Here is a 27,801-nt window from a genome sequence, read left to right on the forward strand (position 1 = left end):
TTCTTTTTTTACAGCAGCGTAGTATTCCACTGTGTAGACATACCACAGTTTTTTAATCCACTCATCTGCTGATGGGCACTTAGGCTGTTTCCAAATCTTAGCTATGGTAAATTGTGCTGCTATGAACATACGGGTGCATATATCCTTTCTGATCGGTGTTTCTAGTTTCTTGGGATATATTCCTAGAAGTGGGATTACTGGGTCAAATGGGAGGTCCATTTTTAGTTTTTGGAGGAAAGTCCATACTGTTCTCCACAGTGGCTGCACCAGTCTGCATTCCCACCAGCAGTGCACAAGGGTTCCAGATTATTTAAAAAATATATAATATATTTTTATTGATTTCAGAGAGGAAGGGAGAGGGAGAGGGAGAGATAGAAACATCAATAATGAGAGAATCATTGATTTGCTATCTCCTGCATGCCCCACACTGGGGATTGAGCCTGCAACCCTGGCATATGCCTTGACTGGGAAATGAACTGCAGCCTCCTGGTTCACAGGTCGATGTTCCACCACTGAGCCATGCTGGCCAGGCCAAGGTCTAAGATTCTCGACCTTCTTTGAAAAGAAAAACATTCACGTCTGTGGCTAATCTTGGCCCTGGGAACATTGAAGTAACTAGATGATTCAGTTACTCAATGTCTAATGGGGAGAAACAGACAAAATAAATAGTGCATTAGGTATTTGGGTCTTGTCTGATTTCTTGTGGTATTTAAGACTTTGCATCTTGAGGGCAAGGGATGACAGTTACTTCTGGGTCTCTGTTCTGAGCCCACAGTAACCAGCATCTGGTTTGAATTGGTTGAGGTAAATGGATGTGGTCAAAAGGTAAGTTCACAGCTCTGCCATTTCCAGGCCAGCACTGATGAAGGTTTGGAGGGACAGTGGGGAGCCTAGGACAAGCTCTTTCCCTTCTGTAGCCTTCCATCTTCCCCTCCATCCTCCCAAGTCTGCATGTGATTGAGTCAGCATGCAGGATTTGGCACTTTTTGGATGACTTAACTATTGGGTTATAGGGAGGGGTGCACACTGGCTTTGGTAGCCAGACATTCCTGGGCAGGTCATAGCACCTTCTCCAGCCTCAGTTTCCTTCTCTCTCTCTCTTTTTTTTTTAATATATTTTATTGATTTTTTACAGAGAGGAAGGGAGAGGGATAGAGAGCTAGAAACATCGATGAGAGAGAAACATCGATCAGCTGCCTCCTGCACACCCCCACTGGGGATGTGCCCGCAACCAAGGTACATGCCCTTGACCGGAATCGAACCCGGGACCCTTCAGTCCGCAGGCCGACGCTCTATCCACTGAGCCAAACCGGTTTTGGCTCAGTTTCCTTCTCTATAGAATGTTGAAACAATAAATTCAAAGTTCTCCCATGAGAAAGTTCTCTTGGGATCTTTGAGAATTCTCAACATCCTCTTCATCATTGTGACCAAGATCTCGTTTACTGACAACAGCCCTAAGGTGAAGCATTTGTTCTCTTGACAGGCAAGAAACTAATACATGTGCCACCATTTCCCCAAATATGCAGTCATGCATAATTGGACGATTTAAGTGATTTCTGTCCTTCAGTGATTCTGTATATACAGGGCCATGGGCATTTGTAAATCTAGTACAAGATATTCATCACTGAGTATTATGGTGACATGGACTAGCAGTCTGTTTTCTTTGGGAGCTGTAGTTCATAAGCAGTTATTTCCATCACTTCCTGACACATGGAGGTTATAGAACCCCTGCACACTGGGTCGCAGCCTGGGGTGGGGGCGGGTGAGCTGTCATGCTCTATGGGACTGGCTTTCTAGTACACATACATCATTTTCATTCCTGAGCAAAATCAGTCTGCTTTATGTGTAGGACCTTTGGGACTCTTCCAAAATAGTCAACATCCTGAATGTTGACTCTGTAAATGCCTAAGGTCAACTGAAATGACAGCAGCCATGCAGGCTGCTGAAGGATTCAGTGAGATGGTATGTCGTGTCTAGCATTCCAAGAGTGTCCTGGGCTTGGAATTTCAAAACCCTTGGTTTCCTTGTTAACTGAAACCTTTGCTTCTGGGCATAGGTGGGCATGATTGAGGCTGAGAGAGTCACAGGTTTAACAAGATGACCTTGGGAGTACAGGCATTAAGAGCATGGTCCTTGGAGCCAGACAGTTTGGTTCAAGTCTTGGTGCTGCCATTTACTAGCAAAAATCCTTTAACTTCTTTAAGATTCAGCAGATAATGCAAAATGGAAATGATAACCATGCCAACCTTTGAGGATGGTGGTTAGGATTGAATGAACTACTATATGTGCAGTTTTAACATAGAGCCTGACACAGGAAGCCCCTAAAAATCACTCATGATGATTTCCCTCTCTTCTCCCTCTGTACATGGCTACATGCCAAGTAGGTACTCCATGTTCATTGATGATTTCAGTTCAAGTCTAAAATCATTTTCTTATTTACAAACTAACTACCTCCCACTCTCAACCACAAGCCCTGGCAGTGGGCGCCAGTTTGATATTGAGTGCCACCTGTATACCTTATGCTTGGCAGTGCTGAGAAGGAAACAGAGAAGAGATGTTGATGAACTCTATTCCCACTGAGTTCTGTCTGATTGGAAGAATAATATTCTCACACACAGCACCTGGAGGAGCATGGGAGAGAGTGTTTGCTCAGGCCAGGAGTGTGGTGGAAATCCACACAGGTAGAGGACTCTACCTCTGGAGAGTCTGGAAGCTTGCACCTTGGGTACACACTTGGATCCCTGAAGTGAAAGGGAGTAGTGGCAAGTAGGGAGGTTTGGGGGTGAGATTAAATAGTGAGTGCTGAGATCTGGCCTTTTATGAAGAATATCCAAAACTTCTACTGGTTAACATGCACCAATGAGTACCAAATAGGTACAGATATTAGTTGTTCTTTGTGTATACATCATGGGGAGGGGAAAATTCAAGAAAACCAGCCCGTGCTTTCTAAAAGGGAATGACCACAGAACAAGAGTGGAAATTGAGTGTGAGCCCTCATCTGGGATCTATCAGAGTACAGAACACTCCCCCAAAGAGGTTAATCGTGCTGCCTGTGCCACCTGGTGATCAAAGTCAAGATCACCTTAAGGAGCAGAGAAAGGTGAAAGGTGCACCTTGATGCAAGGGCTGTTAGCTCTCTCTCTAATAGTGTTGACTACTCTTGGTCTTATCACAGATGTGAATTATTCACATCTCCTCTTTGTTAGGAGCTCAGAATTGATGACAATTTGGTGTGAAATTTTCAAAGACCTGGATTGAATTTGAGGCCCTGCCAGCTCTTCAATAACTTATCTGGGCCATCATGAGGCAACAAGCTCACTGGGTTGTGGAAGAGTCTGTGTTAAGTAGGGATTGAATGCTTAGACCATGTGTTGACTCATCACCCATGGTGACTGGACTGGCATTGCCCCCTCTCCTTCCAGTAAAGTCTCTATTAATGTTTATTGATTCTGACTAATTAAATCAGAATATACCAAGGGTGATGTTTAGCATCCTACATTTTAAAAATGCTTTCTAGATGATGCTAATGCCAAGGTAAGATAGAGAAGTGGTGTTCTAAGTGGTTTCTTTTACCTACACTGACATTTATGGCTATAGGACTAGGAGTAGGGTCCACCTCTGTGAGGACAGACTTGATCAAACTTTTTCTCTTCTACATTCTCCCCCCTTTTCTCTTTGTATAGAGGCCCAGTTGGCCTTGGGCTGGTCCTAGAAAAGAGATCAATTTGCTAAGGTGAGAGAGATAAATAGTTGTCACTTTGGTGATTTTAACAGGAGTTCACTTCCATGATTCTGTCAAGAAACTCTGGCCCTGACTTCCTGATGGAAGGGTAGAATAAACAGCCCCTGGCATCATTTTCAGCCCAGGAGTTCCTGAAGGAAATTATTTTGAAAACAATATTAGCAGACATCATTGTCCTCCCAAAAGACAATTAAAATGGGATTGAAGATAGAGATGTAGGTCATCAGACCCTTGTTATCAGGATTTAAGAGAAAATTCTTCATTTTTGGTCTTTCCATAGAACTCTTTCCCTCCTGTGTTGTTTGCAGTTGTTCCTCCTTTGCCCTTCAGCCCTTGAGAACTCTGGGCAGCCTAATTTCCCTACCCAGCTATAACAGTTCTCCTGTTCTATCCTAGGGGTAGGGTATCTTTCTGATGTAACTGCTGCTGTGTCTTCAGCTGTTTGCTGCATGCTGAGATGATGAGTGGATAAAATTCCAATTTTACATTGTTGCTGCTCTGATTTTTAAGCCAGAATGGGAGCCAGATTCTTCCAGATAAGCTTAAAATGCCTCTGGTGGGTCACAGGAGTTACTCAATGTCTAATGGGGAGAAACAGACAAAATAAATAGTGCATTAGGTATTTGGGTCTTGTGACCCACCAGACACTTTCAGTTTGTTCAAAAAGCCAGATGGGAAAAGCACGTATATTCCCACAAACCTGCACAGGCTGAGGAAATCATCGTTTCTTTATATCATGCTGGACTTTTATCAACTGACTGGGATGACAATGACAATCTAATACTGGTCTGAAGTTCTTATTGGCAGCACTATATATATATTTTTTATAACAAATAACAACTGAAATTCTTAATTAAATTTGGCTGACAACATCTTTTAGAACCTGGGTATTATAGCAGGGGAAACAAATACAAAAGGTATTTGGTGTGGCTGAATTAAGGGAAGCATCTGTTTTTTCACTGTGCTAGTGAAATGTTGGGATGAGCAGAGAACTGTGTGGATGATAAAAAAATCTATAGCTGAGAATTTTCTGCAGATGTTCTTAGACCAGTAGAAACAAGTATTTAAGAAGTCCCTTCTAAGTGGCAGTATTAATTAGAGTAAAGCCAGCTGCCATAACAAATAGTCTCACTTCTTAATCACCTAAGCCCAGAAGTGACACATTATTTTTGTTCACATTTCATTGGTGATAACTAGTTATATTGTCCACCCAGATATAGTGTGTGTGTGTGTGTGTGTGTGTGTGTGTGTGTGTGTGTATGTATGAGTTCACACTTGCTGGAAAATGTAATCCCTGGGTGGGTTGCCACTTTCAACCAAAACTCTATATGGCATCTGCCATATAAAGAGCACATTTTTGGTGGAGCAGCCAGCCATCCCTGAAATGAGGAAATAATTATTACAGGATTAACTGGCAGCTCAGGTGACACAAATTAAGAGTTCACGATCTTAGAGAAAGTTCATGATCATTTTGGGCATTTCTGGAATCCAGGACACATGGACCATTTCTTGGAGGCACATGGTTAGCTGAGGTAGTCTCAGGGGGCTATCGTGTATCAAGGTCTTTAGGGACAGAAACTTCGGATCCTAAGGTATAGATGAGAATGAGGTTTGCACACTGAGAGGTTAAGAGGGTGGGGATCAAGGCAGAGTAAAGAGGAGTCGCCAAAAGGTCCAAGATGGTGTCTGGCAACTATAGTTGCCATGGTCAAGCAGATAGGCTCTCAGGAGACCTTATAAGGGCCCTGAGTAAGGGACATATGTTGGATAGCACGAGCAGCTTGCAAGTTAGAATAATCTGGCTCACTCTCTAGTTTGACCATTTTCAATGACATCTTGAGCAAATGGCTTAAATTCTTGGAACCTTGGAGTTTTATGGTTTATAAAAGAGAATTGTTAATACCCTACCCCATAGGGTGGTGGTAAGGATTCAATTTGGTAACATATATAAAATGCTAGCACCCAGTAAGAGCTCAGTAAATGGGCTCATGGGTCTTTTTCACCTAGATAGTTGTAATAGCTTCTTGAAAGGTCTATTTTTTCCTTCTAACCTCCCCCAACCTTCTGCACACCACAGTTGGTTCTCAATGCAGCAGCCAGAATAATCCCTTTCAAACATACATAGGCCAAGTCTTAGAGACCTTATACCAGCCTAAGGCCCTACAAGATCCTTGCTCCTAGTACTTCCCTGACCTCACCTCAGATTGCCCTTCTCCTTGCCCACTCTGTTCCAAGCCTCCATGATGTCCTTGAAACAGGCCAGACATAGTCTAGGGATTTTGCTGTTCCCTCCACCTATAACCCTATTCATTCAGAACTCTGCATGACCCCTCTTTTACATCTCTTCAATCTTTGCTCAAATGCCTTCTCCATCTTACCTGCTTTAATTTTCTGCAGAGCAATTATACCATTACACACATATTTATTTTGTTTTACCCTTTATTTACCTCCTCACTCGAAGGCAAATTCTGGCTGCTTTCTGCACTGCTGTGTCTCCAATTTGGATCACAGTGGACAATAAGCATTTGCTGAACGAATGAACTTATTTATGAGTAGTGGTGTTTGTTGTTTTTATAGGGACCACTGCAAAGTGGAGGAGCTCAGGCCTCTCTGTGCATTTTCCCCACTCCAACTCCCTTAGACAACCAGGACTTAGATCCTCTTAGGTATAAAAAAATTGGGAGAACCAGTGAACCTGAAACCGCTGAATTTTAACAAGTCTTGAAATCTAACACTCAGATTAGAGGAAACAGAGCTAAGAGGAGTAAGTTAATACTAAGAGGATTTCATCAGCCAGATTCAGAATAAATTACTTAGTTTCTTCAACAAATATATGTCATGAAAAAGAAAATTAAGGGAGTGGGGAACTGTTATAAATTAAGAGAGCGTTAAGAGCAGCATATCATGCAAACAAAATGTGTCCACCTTGTTTGAATCATCATTCAAAGAATTTGATGTAAAAGACATTTTTAATAGAATTGATAACAGTTTGAAAGTGAATTGGGTGAAGGGGTTCAATAAAAAGAGGAAAAAAAGAAAGTGAATTGGATATTAGGTGCTAATGCATTGTGGATGTGTGTGTGTGTGTGTGTGTGTGTGTGTGTATGTGTGTTTGTATTAATCTTTGGAGCTGAGTTATGAAAACAGGGAGGCTCATGATGTTATTCCCTATACCTTTGAAATGTTTAAAAAAATTAGCCTGGCTGGTGTGGTTCAGTGGTTGAGCTTCGACCTATGAACCAGGAGGTCATGGTTCAATTCTGGTCAGGACAAATGCCCAGGTTGCAGCTCAATCCCCAGTAAGGGGCGTGCAGGAGGCAGCAGATCAATGATTCTCTCTTATTGATGTTTCTATCTCTCTGAAATTAATAGAAATAAACTTTAAAAAATTTTTATTGAATTTATTGGGGGACATTGGTTAATAAAATTATACAGATTTCAGGTGTACAATTCTATAATACATTATCTGTATATTGTATTGTGTGTTCACCACCCCAAGTCAAGTTTCCATCAGCATTTACCCCTGCTTTACCTTCTCTATCCACCCCCACCCTCTTTTCTTCTGGTAATCACCATGCTATTGTCACTGTCTATGAGTTTTTTGTTTGTTTGTTTGTTTTGTTTAATCCGTCACCTTTTCCACCAAGCCCCACAACTCCCCTCCCCTCTGACAACTGTCAGTCTGTTCTCTATGTACTGTTTGTTGTTGTTAGTTTATTTTGTTCATTAGATTCCACATATGAGTGAAGTCAAAAGGTACTTGAATTTCTCTGACTGGCTTATTTCACTTGACATAATACTCTCCAGGTCCACCCATGCTGTCCCAAAGTATAAGATTTCCTTCTTCTTTATGGTTGAGTAGTAGTCTTTTGTGTAAAGGTACCACAGCCTTTTTACCCATCCCTATACCTTTTTGTATGTGTAAAAACTTCTGTAATACTACCTGAATTCTTTTTTAATGATGAGGAGGTGAAAGAGTTCCTCTTACCGAGGAGGAGGGAGGTCTATTTTCTTTTCTCTGGTATGAAGGAAAGAGGAGTGGCTGTGTGTGTGTGTATGTGTGTGCAGTATTTATTCAACCCTCCTGTTTGCTTCCTCCTCCTCAGTGTACCCTTGAGAAGTGGAGTGCAGAGTGGTCTCTAGTGTGGTAAGATTGGGCAGATGCCTGCTGGGGCTGGGGGTGGGCAGCATACAGAAAGGGAGCTGATGGGCTGTGAAATGCCTACTTTTGCCAGGCACCTGCAAAATAGGAAGGCAAATATTTCTATAAATATGCACCTGTTGAAGGTGTAGGTTGAAGACTAGCAAGTGGCTTGTAATTTCCCTCTGCAGTGGCTCTCTTAATCCTGAGTTTGGAGCTCTCCTTAGCCATTCAAAGTCATCGATTCTGGTCAGAAACCACTGAGTAGCTGCCCTATCTGCAGTGGGAACTCAATACCCCCTACAAAGTCCTGTTCTCCATGTTTTAGCAAACCTCAGGGAAGTGTACTCAGGCATGTCTGAGGACTTCATAATCTTCTCCATCAGTGCCTGTCTGGCTGGGAAAAGATCTAATCTCTACTCAGATACCCTTTTTGCCACCTGGGTCTGGAACAGCTGGGACAAGCAGGAATGAAAGCCCCTTTATCTTCAGGGCTTTGATCTAGGCAGGATTTCCCCCTCTGCACTGTTAGCCAGGCAGCTGGGCTTATCCTCAGGTAAACACTAGCAAACACAGCAAGGCAGGCACTTTGTAACTCTCTGGTGGCTTCCTTTCACTTGCTTCTCAGATTTGCCAACTACAAAGCAATAAAGTCCATCATTAAATTGTCACCACAATCCTGCAGAAACATATTTTAAAGTATTATTATCCATACTGTACAGATGAAGCACAGTTTTTACAGAAGTTGACAAACATAGAACTAACAGGTAGAAAAGTCAGGATATGAACCTGGGCTTGGAGATTACAGAGCCTGAACTTGTTCATCAAAGCCAAGGTTCTCCACCTATTGGTGGTGAAAAACTGGGTTTTCTTTCCCCACTTTCTCACACATCAATAGAATTAATGAAATAATAAAAAGAACAAGCCCCTATTTTAAAAGTTATTATTATATTCAGCAGGCATAAAATTACTCTTTCAAATTTCTATGGAAGTTGATTATACTGAATTTTTGTACTTTTCTCATCCTGGATCTTGATAAAGCTTTCTCAGACTAGCACTTTTGAGTAATATTATTCTAAGCTACCTGTTTCTCACAGAATGGTGTATAGTTGGGGCCACTTGCTTCAGAATCACCCTGGGGTGTTTGCTAAATGCAGATTTCTGAGCCCCATCTCCAAGGACTTGGGTCAGAATGACTGAGGTAGAATTCAGGAATCTGTGTTTAATAAGTCATTTTAATCATTCTGGTGTGCTCTAAGTCTGATCCTCATTGTTCTCTGGGCTGCTGCCACCCCTCTCAGGTCATGGATGACAGTGAATTGTGGAACGAGTACAGTGTTTTATTCTATGCCCCACCCTCACGCTACTGGTTTTTTTTTTTTTTTAAAAATAAGAACTTTCTTTCTGAGAAAACCTTCTTTCTGAACTCATTTTAGTGCACATCTCCAAAAGTGTATTGAGTGCAGACTACAGGCTGGGTGCTCACCATCAGTAAAGCGAATATAGATGGGACAAAGTAGAGAATGTAGGGGCACTTCTGTGTGTAGAGGTGGAGGAACCAGCAACAGACCACTGAGAAAGGGTGACCAGTTAAATGGAGAAAAACCAGGAGAGAGTAGACTTTGGAAACTAGGATGAGGAAGTGACCAACTGAATAAAATACTGTTGATGGGATGAATTAGATGAAGACTGAGAGCGTGGAGGCCGTGGAGGTCTTTGGTGATATAGACAAGAGTAGTTTCATGGGCAAGGGGAGTCCTGAAGGAGTGGGTTCATGTGAGAATGGGAAGAGGGAAATGGGAAATAGTGACTAGAGACAGCTCTTTTACTGTAAAGGGAAGAGAAAGGGCAGGAGCTGGTCAAGAGGTTTTGCAGGAGGAATGGAGAAATGGACTGTATTAAAAACTCATGCAGTGGCTAATTATGCGACTTTTAGAAAGTCATATATCTTTTTCAGTTAATTCCTTCAGTGAAACAGAAACAATTATCTACCATAACTTTTTCCTTCAAGCTCTTTCAAACTCTCCCCACTCCCAAAAAATGTTGTCTAAGAAGAGTCTGTGCATTACTCTTGCTTCTTACATAGCTTAATTGGAATACATTTTTTTTAAAAAATGACATATTTCTTATATTTGCTCTATTTTTTTGGTTGAAATATTTGAAAATAGATTTAATCTCTAACTGCTTCACATGTATAGGGTTTTAAAAAACATAACTACAAATATAATAATAATATCTAAAAAAGTAGCAAAGTGATTTCATAATATCATATACTATCAAATCTATATCCAAATATTACTATTTTTCCCAGTGGGTTTTGTTCAACGAGAAATTCAAGCAAGGTCTACATATTGCATATGATTGTTGTATCTCTCAAGCCATTTGTTTATCATATGCATTGACTTGTTGTCCTGTAGAATGCCCTGCTTTCAGAATTTGTCTGAAAACCTCTTTATGGTATCATTTAACTTGCTCTTTTCTGCTATATTTCCTGAAAACTGGGATTGATTATAAAGGCTTGATCTATATACTTAGTCTACATTTTGGTCAAGAATTTTCCATAGAAAGTGCTATGTATTTCCTATTGCCTCACATCTGAAAGCACACACTGTCTTAGGTGTCCCACTATCAGTGGTGGCTGCCTCAGTCAAGAGAGTTTCTTTTTTTTTTTTTTTCTAAGATAGGAAAAAATAATAGCATGTCTATATGCTGATGGACATGATCTTTGAGAGAGGAATACCTATTGATGCAGAAGAACAAAAGGAAAATTTTCAACAAGAATGTCCTGAAGTAGATAAGAGTACATAGGACATAGTGGACAAATGTTGGCTATTATAAGTATTGGATGCATCTAATTCATCCCTAGGAACAAAAGATCATTTGGGCATAAATGCAGGTAGGGTGGGTAGCTGAGTACAAAGGCATGTGTATGAAAGTTCTATTCCGGTAGCTTCATTTTTCTCCATGAATAAGGGGAAGGTGAGGATGAAGAGAGCTTTCATGGTGTGTGTGTGGGGCTCAGATAGTCCCCTAGGAGAGTGGCAGATGAATTGATTGGAAAAGTAGCACATGATTTCTGGGAAGCATTAAGTAGCTACTTGTAGTTAGTGACTGTGAACTTGAAGTGAAATCAGTAAGCATCACAGTGTGATTTTCTCCAGCCATGTTCAGCTACATGTTTGCAGGTGTGGAGTGGGACAGAGAGTTGGGTTTAACCAGGATTGGGGTTTATTCAACCATGTGATGAGAGAGCTCAATTTAACAACTGACCATGGAATTTAAGCTGGGTGGGAAGATAAGAGAGGATATAAAGGAAGTAAGAGGCATGAGAAGATCAGTTTACTCATTCCATTGTTGGGGTTGGGTATTAATTGGACTCAGCTGCAAAGACAGGAGTGGTGATTACAGAGGGTATGCCTGTAATCAAGACTACAGAAGGAGTATATTTTTTGTAAATGACAAGATCAGAGATATGGCCTTGGGAGTGAGGGGCTAAGGTCACAATCATTGGAATAGAGGAGATCAAAGAACTGAGAAACCAGGGGACTAGAATAATAATGCAGGTGGATGTTGATATCACCACAAATTCTGACAGAAATAGGGTTGGAGAGAATTATAGTGATGCAGGACCTAAAATATTCAAGGACCTGGGTAGAGAAGAGCCTGGCTAGACACAGGAGAACAGAGATAAATTTTAAAGGAGTTCTCAAACCTGCAAACAGATAAATGTCATGTAGTTTGATGAAAGGTAGACACAACAGTGGAGTTGTGTCAATCTCTGTGGGGCCAAGAAATGCTTCAGAGTCCAGGTGACACTTGAGCTGGTGTGGAGGTTGAGTAGGTGTGCCCCCATGTGAAAAAGGTAGGAAAGGATATTTTATACAGAGGGAACATTACGTGCAGGGCTACAAAGGCATGAAAGAGCATCGACATGTGGAGTGCCACAATTGAGTTACTCTGGGCAAATTATTCATCTTCCCTTCCTCGGTTTCCCCATTCGTAAAATGGGGATAGTAATGGTATCCACAGAGTAGGTGATGGTAAGAAGTGATGTGTATAATATTTGTCACAGGCCATATTGTATAATCTTTTGGGTATATTTTTACTTGATTATTTAAAAAAAAATCCTATGAGATAGGCTCTGTTTTCTTTAGTTCTGTTTTATAGATAAAGAAGTTGAGTGTTAGGGGGTTGAGTAACTTGCCCAAGGTATATAATGGTGAGAGGCAAGAGTGTGGACTCTTGGTCAGATCAGTCTAATTCTATGGCTCTTACTCAACCCCTAAGCCAGTGATGGGCAACCTTTTGAGCTTGGTGTGTCAAACTTCGCCAAAAAACTGAGCATAACTCGGGTAGTGTGTCACTTTGAGGAAAAAACATTATTTCGCAAATGTTTCATCCTCAGGAGCAGCAAATGTTTCATCCTCGTCAGCGGCCGCGTGTCATCAGAAATGGCTTATGTGTGTCAGTGCTGACACGCGTGTCATAGGTTCGCCATCACTGCCCTAAGCCATAGTTAGTGCTTAGCACTTGGTAGCTATTATTATCATGGTTACTAAAGTTTCTCACCCCGTGAGTTGAGGATTCTGTTATCACTTCTGCAGCTGGTTGAAGATCACCCCTACTATCTCATGAGCAGCAGTGACTATTTTTGGAAGGCCCTCATTACCTACAATAGATTTAGATTGATAGTTGCACTACTTTTGTATCAACTGGTTGATTTTTGGAAATCAAGAGTGGGGAGTGATTCTTATCTTCTCAGAGGGCAAGTTGTTCCAAGCAGATGCAGTTGATGTGAGGGAGAAAGATCTGGGTTTTCTGTACTCCTCTGATGTCTGTGCACTCAACCCAGACAAAAGTCTCATGCCCCAGCAGCTCACACCTTGAGGGGATGGCAGCGAACCAGTATTCATTGGCAAGAGGCATCATCCAAAGGGCAGGTGACTGCCCCAGTGTTTCCTGGGAGGCTGCTGAGAAAGAATCTTTTCTATTAATGATGCCTGAGGAAACAGAACTCTTAAGAGCTGGCAACTTTCCCTCCCTCCCTCCCACCATTCATTCATTCATTCATTCATTCACTCAACAAATTGTTATTAAATGTCTACTATGTGCCAAACACTCATTTGGGCACTGAAGATAGTAGTGAAGAAAGCTGATGAAGTTTCTGCTTATGGAATTACATTTTTTTGTAGGAGGAGACAAAGGTAACCAAATAAGGTGAATACATGCATCATTACAAACTCCCATGCCACAAAGGAAATTTACATGACACAAAAAGAAGGATAATGATCAAAAATATTTACTGATTCTGCCAGGAGGCTGCCAAGGAGTCAGTTCTCTGAATTCATAAGGAAAACCCCTGAAATTTTTGACAAAGAACAGAATGGCACCTCTAACTTTTGCCCTGTGAGTCATTCTTAGGGCCTGCCTGCCTGTTTCCTGGTTATGAAAAGCTGAAATTCCCCCAGCTTAAACCCCAGGCTTCCAGGAAGGATTTCCTTCTACTTCATGGGATAAAGCCAGTTTGTGGCCACCACAGCTTCCTCTTAGTTCTGTTAATGCTGCATCTCCCAGCACAGATTTCAAGGCCATTTCAATATTGTGTATCAAGTTGATGCACAAAGTTGAAGTGTATTTTCAATATTTTTTCTTTAGTTTTACTTTAATTACTCAATAGTTTTACTTTAATTACTCAAATAACATAATAAGAATAAAGGAAGTCAAACTGAAAGATGAGAATTTATCTCTTGTCAGTTTACTCATCAACAGTTGCCTGGTCTCAACCATGTACATTTTTTCTAGGTATTTGGATATGCATAACTTATTCATAATGGTAACATTTTCTGTTTCATTTTCTTTGTTATAATATTTAAGCATTTTCTTTCTCATTAGTACTTAAATTCATACAAAATTATACACACACACATACATATTCTATAACTAGAGGCTTGATGCACGGATTTTTGCAAGGGTGGAGTCCCTTGGCCTGGCCAGCTATTCGGGCCGATCAGGGCCATCTTGCCCAGTCCTGATCAGGGTCGATTGGGGCTGGCCGGGAGAGGGACCGCAGGAAGTTGTCTGTGGGAGAGCACTGACTACTAGGGGGCAGCTCCTGCATTGAGCATCTGCCCCCTGGTGGTCAATGCGCATCATAGCAACTGGTTAACTGGTGGTTTGGTGGTTCAGTTGCTTAGGCTTTTATATATAGACTAGAGGCCCGGTGCACGAAATTCATGCATGGTGGGGGGTGGAGGGTCCCCTCAGCCCAGCCTGCACCCTCTCTAAGCGGGAACCCTCAGGGGATGTCTGACTGCTGGTTTAGGCCCGATCACCAGCAGTTGGACATCCCTCTCACAATCCTGGACCACTGGCTCCTAATGGCTCACCTGCCTGTCTGCCTGATAGCCCCTAACTGCCCCACCCCCCACCAGCCTGATCACCTCACTCAGCCTGCTGTTCAGTTGTTTGGTCATCCCTTACTGCTCTCCCCTCCCCGCCCTCCCGCCCCCCCCCCAACCCCCCCCCCTCCGCCGACCTGGTCGCCCCATGCAGCCTGCTGTTCAGTCATTTGGTCATCTCTCACTAACCCCCTGCTGGCCTGGTCGCCTCTAACTGCCCCCTCTGCCTGCCTGGTTGCTCCTAACTGCCCCCCTTTCTGGCCTGGTCACCCCCAACTGCCCCCCCTACTGGCCTGGTCACCCCTCACTGCTCCCCCCCGCCAGCCTGGTTGCCCCCAACTGCACCCCCTCTGGCCTGGTAACCCCACACAGCCTGCTGTTCAGTCATTTGGTCGCCCCTCACTGCCCCCGCCTGCCAGCCTTGTCACCCCTTGAAGCCTGCTGGTCAGTTGTTTAGTTGTCTCTCACTAACCCCCCTGCCAGCCTGGTCGCCCTATGCAGTCTGCTGTTCAGTCGTTTGGTCACCCCTCACTACCCCTCCTGCCGGCCTGGTCGCCCCACACAGCCTGTTCGGTCATCCGTCCAGTTGTTTCGGTCATGATGGTCCCTGGCTTTTTATATATATGGACTAGAGGGTCGATGCATGAAATTCATGCAAGAGTAGGCCTTCCTTCTCCCAGCTGCTGGCACCAGCTTCCCTCTGGCACCTGGGACCCGAGCTTCCCTCGCAGCCCCAGCTTCATCTGGAAGGATGTCCGGTCTAATTAGCATATTACGCTTTTATTATTATAGACTAGAAGCCCGGTGCACGAAATTCGTGCACAGCGGGGGGTTGTCCCTCAGCCCAGCCTGTACCCTCTCCAATCTGGGACTCCTGGAGGGATGTCCGACTGCCCGTTTAGGCCCGATCCTGGTGGGATCGGGCCTAAACGGGCAGTCGGACATCCCTCTCACAATCCAGGACTGCTGGCTCCCAACTGCTCGCCTGCCTGCCTTCCTGATTGCCCCTAACCGCTTCTGCCTGCCAGCCTGATCACCCCCTAACCACTCCGCTGCCAGCCTGGTTGATGCTTAAGTGCTCCCCTGCCAGCCTGTTTGTCCCCAACTTCCCTCCTCTGCCAGCCTGGTCACCCCTAACTGCCCTCTCCTGCAGGGTTGATCACCTTCAACTGCCCTCCCTTGCAAGCCTGGTCCCTCTCAACTGCCCTCCCTTGCAGGCCCGGTCCCTCACAACTGCCCTCCCTTGCAGGCCGGGTGCCTCCCAACTGCCCTCTCCTGCTGGCCATCTTGTAGTGGCCATCTTGTATCCACATGGTGGAAGGATCTTTGACCACATGGGGGCAGCTATATTGTGTGTTGCAGTGATGATCAATCTGTATATTACTCTTTTATTAGATAGGATAGAGGCCTGGTGCACAGGTGGGGGCCAGCTGGTTTGCCCTGAAGGGTGTCACAGATAAGGGTGGGGGTTCCCTTGGGGTGTGGGACGGCCTGAGCGAGGGGCCTGTGGTGGTTTGCAGGCCGGCCATGCCCCCTGGCAACCCAAGGGGAGGCCCTGGTATCTGGAATTTATTTCCCTTCTACAATTGAAACTTTGTAGCCTGTGGCGGCAGCCATTTCTGGGGCGGCAGCCATTTCTGTGGCAGTTAATTCACCTTCTACAATTGAAACTTTGTAGCCTTAAGTGGGTGAGCCTGGCCAGGGTGTGTGGAAAGCTTTGCTTCCCCTGTTGCCGCCGGCAACCCTGGCCTGCTCTCTCAAGCTCCATTCTGCCGCCATTTGTTCGAATTTGTTTACCTTCTACTATTGAAACTTTGTAGCTTGAGTGGAGGCTTAGGCCTGTAACGGCTATGGAAAGCTTGGCTTGCTCTGTTACCTGGGAAACCTTGCTCTCTGTGGCTGTAGCCATCTTGGATTGGGGTTAATTTGCATACTCGCCCTGATTGGCTGGTGGGCGTGGCTTGGCTGGTGGGCATGGCTTATGTAGCGGAGTGATGGTTAATTTGCATATTACCATTTTATTAGAGAGGATGGTGGATGTACCATCATTTAATTATTTTCCTATTGCTGGGAGCTTAGTTGCTAACCTTAGATTTTTCACCATTATAAATAATTTTGAAATTGAAAACTATTTTTTTACATGTTCCTATTGCCTTATAAAACTCATTCTTTATGCCATTAATCCTCTTTCAGTCCTCAACACACTGAAAATTAGGAAGGAAATGATTTCATGTGAAGAAACCAAAATGTATAATCTTTTTCTTTGAATTATTTATTCAGTTTTATTTCCTAGAAGTATGACAATAGTCACAAGCTCTTAATTCTATGACCTGATTACTTTCTAAAAAGGTTAAATTCATTTCTACTACTTCTTTGAAATATTCCGATTTCATTACAATCTGTCCAGAAATGAGTATTATTATCATTTTGAAACTGGCTGGCTAATGTACATTCTGTGTATGTTATATATTTTAAATTTACAGTTGCCTCTTCTGGGTTAAGATTAATCATAATTTCATATGCTTGCTAATTGCATTTTCTATTTTGTGATTTGTCTGCCTGCTCATGTTGATTGCCTGTTTGAGAGGGTTTTACTGTATTAACCCTGTGCATACCTTGACTCTTGTTTTCCTTTTTATTACAGTATTTCTCATTGCATAGAAGTTGGGATTTTCATGCAACTGACTCTATTAGACTTTTCCTTGTTATTTTTTTAGATTCCACCAGAAAGAAGAAAGAGCTGACAAATATAAAATTGTTTTTAGCATTTAAAAATTATATTTTTATAACATTTTCCCCACTCTAAGAGTAATGCATTTACACTTTAGAAATTTGAAATATACAAAAAATGTGTAAAAAATGAAACCACATTATTCTACCATCCAGGTTTTTTTTTGTTTGTTTAGTTTTTGTTGTTTTTTTGTCCTTTTTCTTTCTCACATGCACATTTTAAAAATTGTATTTTTCTCTATTTGGGTAGTATATGATCTACTGCTTATGACCTATTTTTTATGTTAACATTACATAATTAAACTTTCACATTTCACTAAATATTCTTTGATAATAAACAATTTTTAAAAGTCTGTCTAGAGTTTATTTTGAGATGAACTAAATTCTCTCTCCCCCAAATTGCTATTTATATATCCCTAAACCAATGACTAAACAATCTGTTCTCAGATTTATCTGTGGTGTCTGCTTTACTTTTCTAGCATGTTCTTATCTAATATCAGTCTATTCCTAGGCTGTCTGTGCTGTTCATAGACCCAGGGCACTGCACCTGTAATAGGCTCTTGTCTCTCTTTTTTTCTGAGTCCTCAGGGCTTCCTGGATTGAGCCATAGCCTGGACCAGGGCCTCCAATGGAGACTAGCAGAAGTGCCTGCTATCTTGTTAATTTTTAACCCTGCCCTTGTTGGAAAACAGCTCGAACCGCCCCCCCCCCCCCTTTTTTTTTGTATTTGCAGATGTTTGTTCATCATTCTGAGAAAAATGAGCCTTGGCCTCCAGACCTAATAAAGCACATATCCCTCCCATGAAGAATAGTGCTAGATCCTGAGGACCCGGATCTCCTGCAGCCCCCAGGGATTACCCAGAGCAGGTAAGAAACACCCAGAGGTGTGGGCTCCAGAAGGCAGCAAAAGGGAACATCCCTGAATAAAAAATGGTGTGGTAGAGTGTACTGATAAGGGTCACAGGGTCTCAATGTTCAGCTACAGCTTTGCTGTTTCCTTCATGTGTTTGTTTTTGGTTGATTCAGTGAGGGGTGAGGATAGGTGGTTTGCCTCTGTCTATACTCTATAAACACAAGATTTGAAGTTATTCTGTAAATCTACTTGTGTGCCCAATCCTGCATTTGATGCCACGTGTGCAGTGATAGATAGCCGGGCAGGCGGCGGAACCTCAGTTTGGCTGGGATTTTCTTTCTGTTGGTTCAGTGTTGACTTGTTCTCTGTAGGTGATAACATGAGTGTCATTGTATTCTTCTAGAAGTCTGATGGGAGTTGTAAGGATTCATTGATACAGTCCCATCTGTTCAATAATCCTTTTGAGTGCCCCTTTTTTCTAGACACTGTGCTGGGTACTGGGTTTCAGAAATGATCCAGGAGGAGTTTCCCTCTGGCAGAGATCAGTGTGAAAAGCTAGCACTGGATGCCAGAGGACAGAGCAAGAAAGGTGCCAAAAGGGAGGTGGGCTCCACAGGAGGTCAGCAGCGGAAAGGTCATGCTGTCTGATGGCCAGACAAATGGAGTAGGGGAGAGAGTGCAGCAGTGTAAAGGCCTGGGAGATTAATAGATTGGGAAATTCAGACTTCGGTGTATTTTCCCAAATAGTTTGGGGAGAAAACATTTCCTACATTCTTCCTTTACTTTGGGCTGCTTAGATTAAACTTCTTCAGTCCCTATCTCTTTAGAACAGCTTGAGAGATGAGAAGGTCTTGAAACTCGAAGTGTCTATGTCGAGAAGCTTCAGCCGCTGGTGGACTTGGGGTCTCAACAGAGGGTGCTGTTTAAGAGGGCTGGGAGGTGTCAGATGAATTTCTTGAGGCCATGATAGGGCACAGATCCTAAAGGCTGAGGCTGTCTTAAAGTTGCAGGTCTGTGTTGTACCTAAAGGCTGAGGCTGTCTTAAAGTTGCAGGTCTGTGTTGTGCCTGGCTATGTGGCTGAATGCCTCTTTCTCGGGAAACTCAACTTTGGAGAGTAGGTGCTGGCAGGAAGCTGAACACGAGCCCTTTCTGAGTCTCCACTCTCCATACAGTGAATCAGGGCCTGCCTCCCTACCTTGTGTTTCATTTCACTCATCCACAGAAAAGTTAATTCCCAACTCCACTATTTCCAAATCACTCATGCCACATTGAAAATAATTTACATTTAAAAAAAAAATCTCAGTTTCTTCAGCTGTGCTAATAAAAATTTCCCTCCTTATCTCACAGGGCTATCCTGGGTCTCATAAGTATAACTACTGTGAAAGGGCTGCCTGAGTGGTAAACTGTGCACACAGGTAATGACTGCTGAGGTGCTGATGCTAAGGGTGGTTTCCTGTGATTGTCTGGCAGATTGAGTTGTCTCGCTAGTGACCCTGTTTGGTCAACACTGTCTTTTCACTGTCCTTTATCACAAACTTGAGGCCCAATGCACAAAATTCGTGCAAGAGTAGGCCTTCCTTCCCCCAGCTGCCAGCACCGGCTTCCCTCTGGGACCTGGGCTTCCCTCCAGCCACCAGCAGGCATCCGGAACCCGGGCTTCTCTTGCAGCCCCAGCTTCGTCTGGAAGGTCGTCCAGTGTAATTAGCATATTATACTTTTATTATTATAGATGCCTGTCCTTTTAGTGCAAATAAACGTTTAGAATCAGAGAGACCTGGGTTGGAATCCCGGTCTAACACTGATTAGTTATTGACTTTGGGAAAGCCCTCTGCTAAGCTTCAGTTTCTTGATTTCCTCAAATGGGGTATTTAATATCTACCCAACCTTTTTTTGGCCATGTCCCACCTAAGCATCTCTAAAATCCTGATGCCCCCTCCCTGTGATATATAATTCCTATTATTGAAAATGTGAACCCCTATTCACTTGGAGGAAGCCTAAAAGGCCATTAACTTGGCCTAAACAAGCTTCCAAAGAACATGGCATCCATGAAAGAGAAAAATAAAAGAACAAAAGGACAATTGAAGTACTAAGGAAGAAATCATTAAGAAATTGTTAAAAAATCCTATCTAATAATAGACAAATATGCAAATTGACCGCACCTTCGCTACGCCCAAGCCACGCCCACCAGCCAAGCCACGCCCACTAACCAATCAGGATGGATATGCAAATTACCCCAACAAAGATGGCGGCTAATTTGCCTATCAAGACAGCGTAGAAAGAAGCCAAGAGCTGCAGAAGGGAGCAAAGCTGCGCAGAAGCAAGCAAGCCAGGGGGAGGAGAAGGGAGGAGTGGAGGCGGGGCCGGGGGAGAAGGAAGTTGAGCAGGCGGGGCTGGGGGAGAAGGGAGGAGCGGAGGCGGGGCCGGGGAAGAAGGAAGGAGAGCGGGCTGGCGGAGAAGGCGGGGCGGGGGAGAAGGGAGGAGCGGAGGCGGGGCCGGGGAAGAAGGAAGGAGAGCGGGCTGGCGGAGAAGGCGGGGCGGGGGAGAAGGGAGGAGCGGAGGCGGGGCCGGGGGAGAAGGGAAAAGCAGGCGGGCTGGCGGAGAAGGCGGGCTGGGGGAGAAGGGAGGAGCAGGCGGGCTGGCAGAGAAGGCGGGCTGGGGGAGAAGGGAGGAGCAGAGGCGGGGCCGGGGGAGAAGGGAAAAGCAGGAGGGCTGGTGGAGAAGGCGGGCCGGGAGAGAAGGGAGGAGCGGAGGCGGGGTCGGGAGAGAAGGGAAAAGCAGGCGGGCTGGCGGAGAAGGCGGGCGGGGGGGGACAAGGGAGGAGAGCAGGCAGGGCAGGGTAGAGTGCAGCAGGAAACCCTATTGCAGGATTTTTCCTGCAACGGGAACGCTAGTAATAATATAAAGTGATGAAAAAATAGCAAAGTTTCAAAACATAATAGAGAACTGAAATGCATAAATATATCACACTATAATATTTATATACTGTATATGAGGCCCCTAGAACCATAAGAAATGCAAAAAAATTCACTGTTAATAACTCATTATCAAATTGCCCCCCTTAAAAATCAAATTGCCCCCTGTGGGGCATGTGCCCCACATTGGGTACTACTGATATACCCCATCGTGTTATGATAAAAATTAAATGAGAGATTGCAGGCACTTCTTAAATGCTACTTTCCCTTCTCTGGTTCTTCAGCTGTCAAAGTCATGTGATTGGCTGTGTTGGGGTTTGAGAAAATTGAGTTTCTTAGTTTTCTGATAATGTGACAAGCCCTCTCCATCATTTCTTGATTTCAAGTTTGAATTCTCTCTCTTTGTAGGGAAGGGATTGTAGATCTGTAGAGGGTTAGCCAAAGCCTGGGGGTGATTCCTTACGCTCATTATAGTAAATAAGCCCATTTAGTTAGGAATGAGTTTAATGTTTTTCAAAAGATACAGACACTGTTTGAGGTCAAAGTGCTTTCATCTTCTATTCAGTTACACAATAAATTCTGGGTAAGCAAAGTAGTTCTTTACCTAGATATAAAAGGGACTATTCAGGCTCTATTTTCTTAGTGAAATCAATTTCCCAGAACTTTCAGCAATTCTGTACAGGAAGCAGTAAAGAGGACATGGATTATGGAATCAAGTCCACTTGGATTTGGATCTTACTCAGCTTTGTGATCCTAGGCACCTCTCTTAACCTCTCAGAGCCTCAGATGGCTAATCTATAAAATGGAGATGAGAATACTGTGGCTAGTGATGGTCAGGGCCTCTGCAAGCTCAGGGGATGTCTTTATATTTGACTGTCATATATATATATATATATATATATATATATATATATATATATATATATATATATATATATATATATATAGCGTCCTTGCTGGAGTTGTATATCACAGTGGCCCTGGTTTATGGTGACTTTAAATAAAATAACATCTTGTGTGTTTAATTCATCTTTGTGTGCTTCATTTCCTGAATTGGTCACTTATCTGCTATCTTACCAAGATTTCCTATCCTTTACCATGAGGTCAGCCAGCTTCCCAACACTTGATAGCACTCTCACAAGGCACTCCATAAAACTGAGTGTTCTATCGTGAAGCTAACCCTAGCTCTTCTTCTCACTCAGGAGTCCAACACCACTTAGATGCATCACAAAGCTAAGGCACTGTCTGTGGCGAGAGATCTCTTTCTGGTAATTTTAGGATTCTGAGCCCCTGAGGATTTTAGAGAATTTGGGTTGTTGTGATTTAGACCAGTTAGCCTGCTCTTCCTTTTCTTCTAGTTTTTCAAGCATGCAGGCCTTTATCTAACAGGTAGTGTAATGCCCTAGGAACCTAATGATTCCTGAGATGGGATCCCTGACCTCAGGAAGTGCAGAGTGCAGTTGAGGAGCTAGACCAAGACAAGAGGAAACTAAGATTCAGAATGTAAAAAGAAATCACAGAGAACACAAACAGGAAGGGAGTGTCTGAGGACTGTTCTCTACATTCGAAAACCAAACTGAGAGGGATTTTTTTTCTTTTTTGACAGCTGCAGACCTGGTGGAATTCAAATTTTGTTACTCTAAATCCATTGCTCGGCCTGTCACCCTGCCTCTTGCCAGTCATACTTGTAGATTTTCTTTACATCATTTTTTTTTTTTTTGGCCTTGTCTTACTTTTTTAGGCTTGTTTTCCTGCTCAGAACAGAGTGGCTCCCTTGAATGTATCCTTCATTATGATTCACACCAACTTGAAGAAAAAATTCAGCTGCTGTGTGCTGGTCTTTCTCCTGTTTGCAGTCATCTGTATGTGGAAGGAGAAGAAGAAAGGGAGTTACGATGATTCCCTTAAATTGCAAACCAAGGAATTCCAGATGATGAGGGGTCTGGAAAAACTTGCCATGTGGTCTGGTTCCCAGCCTGCACTTTCAAGCAAAACCCAGGACCCCCACAGGGGCAGCCAGGCCCTTGGCAGTCCTAGGAATCCAGTCAAGACCAAGCTAGAGACCGTCTTTCAGGTGTGGAACAAAGACAGCTCTTCCAAAAACATTATCCCCAGGCTGCGGAAGATCTGGAGGAATTATCTGAACATGAACAAGTACAATGTGTCCTACAAGGGACCAGGGCCTGGCGTCAAGCTCAGCGCAGAGGCCCTGCGCTGCCACCTTCGGGACCAAGTGAACGTATCCATGGTAGAGGCCACAGATTTTCCCTTCAATACTTCTGAATGGGAGGGTTTCCTGCCCAAGGAGAACATTAGGACCAAGGCTGGGCCATGGGGCAGGTGTGCTGTCGTCTCATCAGCGGGATCTCTGAAGTCCTCTCAACTGGGCAAAGAAATAGGTGGGTTCTTTGGTGTTAAGATTGTTATGTGAACATGAGATTGTTACCTCATTTGGAGTAGCTGGGCACAGACAAGACTGGAGACTGTGGTAAGTCTCCGTGGACTAGCAGAACAGGCCCAGGTCAGTATTTTTTAATTACCGGTGAGCCAGAGGTGCCTCAGGGGCAGTTAAAAGGATGGGGATCCAGTCGCCTACATCTTTATCAATTAGAATAGCTTTATTTTTATCTGTTTTAAATATTGGTGTTCTGAAAATTTTATTTGAAAAGAGAGTTCTACTGATACAAAGAAGCAAAATGTTATAATTGACATTTAAAAATAATTGAAGGACAGATCTCTACTTCACCTTCAGGTTTTGAAATGTGTAGATCTCTTTTGGCTCTAACTACCTGAGTAATTTTAAGTTTTTCTGTTTGAAAAGAATAAATTAGAGCAGGAATTATTATTTTTCATAGTACCTGCCTGTCACCATGCATAGTTATTATAGCATTTATTGACTATATTCCCTATGATGTACTTTACATCCCCATGTTTATTTTGTAACTACCAATTTTTACTTCTTAATACCCTCATCTTTTTTACCCAGTTCCCTAATCCCATCTCATCTGGAAACCCTCAGTTTGTTCTCTGTATCTATGAGTCTGTTTCTGTTTTGTTTATTTTGTTTATTTTGTTCTTTAGATTTCACATATAACTAAAATCATATAGTATCTGTCTTCCTCTGTCTGACTTATTTCTCTTAGCATAACACCCTCTAGGTTGATCCATATTGTCACAAATGTTAAGATTTCATTTTTTTAATGACCAAGTAATATTCCATTGTATATATGTACCATATCTTCTTTATCCATCATCTGCTTTCATATCTTGGCTACTGTAAGTAATGCTGCAATGAATGTAGCAGTGCATATACCTTTTCACATTAGTATTTTGATTTTCTTTGTATAAATACCCGGAAGTAGAATTGCTGAGTCATTTTTAATTTTATAAGGACCCTCCATACTGTTTTTCATAGTGGCTGCACCAATTTGCAGTCTCACCAACAGTGCATAAGGGTCCCCTTTTCTCCACATCTTTGTCAACACTTACTCTTTGTTGATTTATTGATTGACATTCTGACAGGTGTGAGATGATATCTCCTGGTTTTAATTTGTATTTCTCTGATGATTATTGATGTTGAGCATCTTTTCATATATCTATTGATCATCTGTATGTTCTCTTTGGAGAAATGTCTATTCAGGTCCTCTGCCCATTTTCTAATTGGATTGGTTTTGTTTGTTTGTTTGTTTGTTTTTGGTGTTATATATTTTGGATATTAAACCCTTATTGGATGTATCATTTACAAATATCTTCCTCCAATCAATAGGTGTCTGTGATTTTTTTTATGGTTTCCTTTACTGTGCAAAAATTTTTTAGTTTCATGTAGATCCATTTGCTTATGTTTTCTTTTGTTTCCCTTGCCTGAGGAGATATATAAAAAATATTTGAAGAGCAAAGTCAGAGAGTTTACTGTTCATGTTTTCTTCTAGGATTTTTAAGGTTTCAAGTCTTACATTTAGGTCTTTAATTCATTTTGAGTTTACTCTTGTATATGGTATAAGAAGGTGGCCTTGTTTTATTTTTTGCATGTATTTGTCCAGTTTTCCCAACACCATTTATTGAATAGACTGTCTTTACCCCATTGTATATTTTTGCTTCCTTTGTCATAGATTAATTGACCATATAGGTATGGGTTCATTTCTGGGCACTCTATTCTATTCTGTTGATCAATGTGTCTGTTTTTATTCCAGTATCATGACATTTTGATTGCTATAGCCTTGAAAATGTAGTTTGATATCAGGTAGTGTGATACTTGTTCTTCTTTCTCAAGATTGCTGTAGCTATTCAAGGCCTTTTGTGGTTCCATATAAATTTTATAATTATTTGTTCTAGTTCTGTGAAAAATACCATTGGCATTTAAATATATAGATATATTTGATTTTTTACAGAGAGGAAGGGAGAGGGATAGAGAGTTAGAAACATCAATGAGAGAGAAACATCTATCAGCTGCCTCCCGCACACCCCCTACTGGGGATGTGCCAGCAACCAAGGTACATGCCCTTGACCAGAATCAAACCTGGGACCCTTCAGTCTGCAGGCCGACACTTTATCCACTGAGCCAAACTGGTTAGGGCACCATTGACATTTTGTTAGGGATTCCATTGAATCTATGGATTGCTTTATGATAATTCATTATTGGTGTATAAAAATGCAATCGATTTATGAATACTTATATTGTACCTTGCTACTTTACTGAATTCATTGATCAGTTTCAATAGTTTTTTAGTAGAATCTTTAGGCTTCTCTTTATATAGTTCTATGTCATCTGCAAATAATGATAGGAATTTTAAATTCCAGTACTGTGGACTACCTTCAGGGGGTTTATGAATCCCTAAAATGCTTGCAAATATATCTGTGGATAAGGTATGTATAGTGTGTGTGTAAGTCAATCTGTGCATTTTCTAGGAAAAAAGTCTATAGCTTTCAGTTGCTTCTCAGAGGGGTATGCAATCCCCAAAAAGATGAAAATAACTGGTTGGAATATATAAATTTGCTTTTCTTGAAATCCTTCATATTTAATAAAGATAGAAAGTCTATCCATCCTTGTAAATGTATAAAATACAGAGCTACAGGTTTATTCAAGACTTCGTAGTACCCTTATTTTGAGAGAATGTGTTTTCCATTATTGTGAAATGAATCAGGCTAAAGAAAACAACCACAGGAAGTGTTGCTCTCTTTCAGCCTCTGGAAGGTACTGGAGCAGGTGAGGTCATATGTCTCCTTTTTTATTTCTTGCATATGACTGCCAGGAAAAATGGTCTGAAACCAAGCACAGGTTCTCAAAAGGAAGAAAAGTAGACCCACATTGGATTCTCTAGAGCAGAAAGAAGTGATGAGATCACATTTTGTACCTCCCCAAATAGGCAGCACTTACTAATAAAAGCTGCCAAAATAACCAGCCCCACCTCGACTTTTGCTTTTTTGGTTTCTTTTGGACTGCATTCTCTAGAAACTACATGTGATTGGTTTTTGTTCATCAATAATGGAACTCAATCACTTTCTTTCGTCCCCATTTTTGCTCTATCATGGTAATATTTAGAACGTTCCAGGTGTTAGTTGATCCTTTTCTTCATGGCAAGTCATCAATGTCAGCCTGGCTGGGATTGTGTTGAAGTTTAAGGCAGAGTCTGATAATGTTTAGGAATCGGAACTGTGCTATTTATTTTTATGCACTCGTAAAAGTTTGGAGTGATTTAATGTTAATTAAAATAATCTGTTTCTATAGCCTGTAGTTATAATTTTAAATATGTATTACATGCCAGCACTTTGATCCTGAGACATAAAAAAAAATGCATGGTAGTCTTTAAATGTTCTGCCTTCAAAAGATATATCCTCTGGGCATTTAGTTTTTTAAGGAGTTCATTCATTTTTTTTTTTATTCATTCATGGATTTATCTACAATACTAAATAGGAACATAGACTATAAAGAGAAAAGGGAAAGGAAAGGCCTTTTGTTGAAGGCCTGTGAGTACCAGGCAGCATGCCAGGCCCAAAGCCTTTCCGCTATTCTTGGGATTTGCCTAGCTTGTTCCTAACTAATGAACATATCAGATGGTTTCAAATGACTTGCTCTTACAAATAGTACTGCTGACACGGTTTTGGAGTAGATAACATGTAACTACGCCTGCCCTCCCAAGGGGAAATAACCTCAGGAATGAGACTAGAAGACCAAAGTAAGATAAGTTTTATGGCTCTTTATATTGTCCATTGCAAAATTGTTTACCAGAGGGATTGTAATAATGTACTGTGTCTCCAGAAGTCCCACAAACCAGCCAAATGGGGGGGCTCAGTCACTTTTGATAGGTATACATGTAAAGTATTGTAGATTTGTTTGAATTTTAATTTCAAACAATAGCATATTTTTTAATGTTACAACCAATAAGAGTGATGCTTATTGTGCACCTGCTGTGTATCTAACATGCCTTGCTTGCTCTTTTCATCTTCCCAGCCATCCTGGGAGGTAGGTGTGATTATTGTTCCCATTTTACTGATGAGCTAAAGTGTCGATGCCTAAAGAGGTAATACAATTGGTTAGCAGCAGACTGGGACTTGAAACCCAGTCATTGACTCAAAGGCCCTCATACTTAGTCCTTCTGCTCTTGTGCCTCATAGTGACTGTAGCTTTATAATAAACATTGGTATGATGCATCCCTTGTCAGGTTAAGAAAAATCCCTTGATGTTCTTGCTTACTTGCTCTCCTAGAGGAAAAAAAAAAAGAGCATTCAAGTTGAGGCAAAAGCAAGAGAAGCAGAGACTCCAGGGGAAAAAGTACAGAGTGTATTACGGCATAACAGATAATCCTGTTTGGCTGGGATGGGGGTTCTCATGGGCTATAGAGGACTGAAGAATGAGGCCAGGATGATGGCCAGGGCTCAGCTCTTAGAGAATGTTGAATGTCATAATAAGGACTTTGGTTTTCATTTTTTTCTTTCTTAATTTTTTTTGGGATGTGTGTATGTTCATTTCTAAAGTCATGGAGAGACCTAGAAAGTTTTTGAACAAGTGACAGATGGGATAATGTGC

The 27,801-nt window shown here is 42.2% G+C and overlaps 1 protein-coding gene across 3 annotated transcripts in view; it reads left to right on the forward strand.

Annotated features, from left to right (window-relative positions):
- The window catches only part of ST6GAL1 (ST6 beta-galactoside alpha-2,6-sialyltransferase 1), a 123,145-nt gene that overhangs the window by 70,703 nt on the left and 24,641 nt on the right, over nt 1-27,801 (forward strand). For 2 of the 3 annotated variants that reach the window (XM_079767402.1, XM_079767404.1), the window contains exons 3-4: nt 17,745-17,878; nt 22,519-23,176. In XM_079767402.1, the coding sequence (XP_079623528.1) occupies nt 22,570-23,176 (607 nt within the window). In that variant the 5' untranslated portion in view covers nt 17,745-17,878; nt 22,519-22,569. Of the gene's footprint in view, nt 1-17,744; nt 17,879-19,212; nt 19,281-22,518; nt 23,177-27,801 lie in introns of all 3 variants that reach the window. The other variant, XM_079767403.1, reaches the window with a different exon arrangement.

The sequence above is a fragment of the Cnephaeus nilssonii genome (genome assembly GCF_951640355.1).
Source record: "Cnephaeus nilssonii genome assembly, chromosome: 3".
In the NCBI taxonomy this organism is placed as follows: Eukaryota; Metazoa; Chordata; class Mammalia; order Chiroptera; family Vespertilionidae; genus Cnephaeus; species Cnephaeus nilssonii.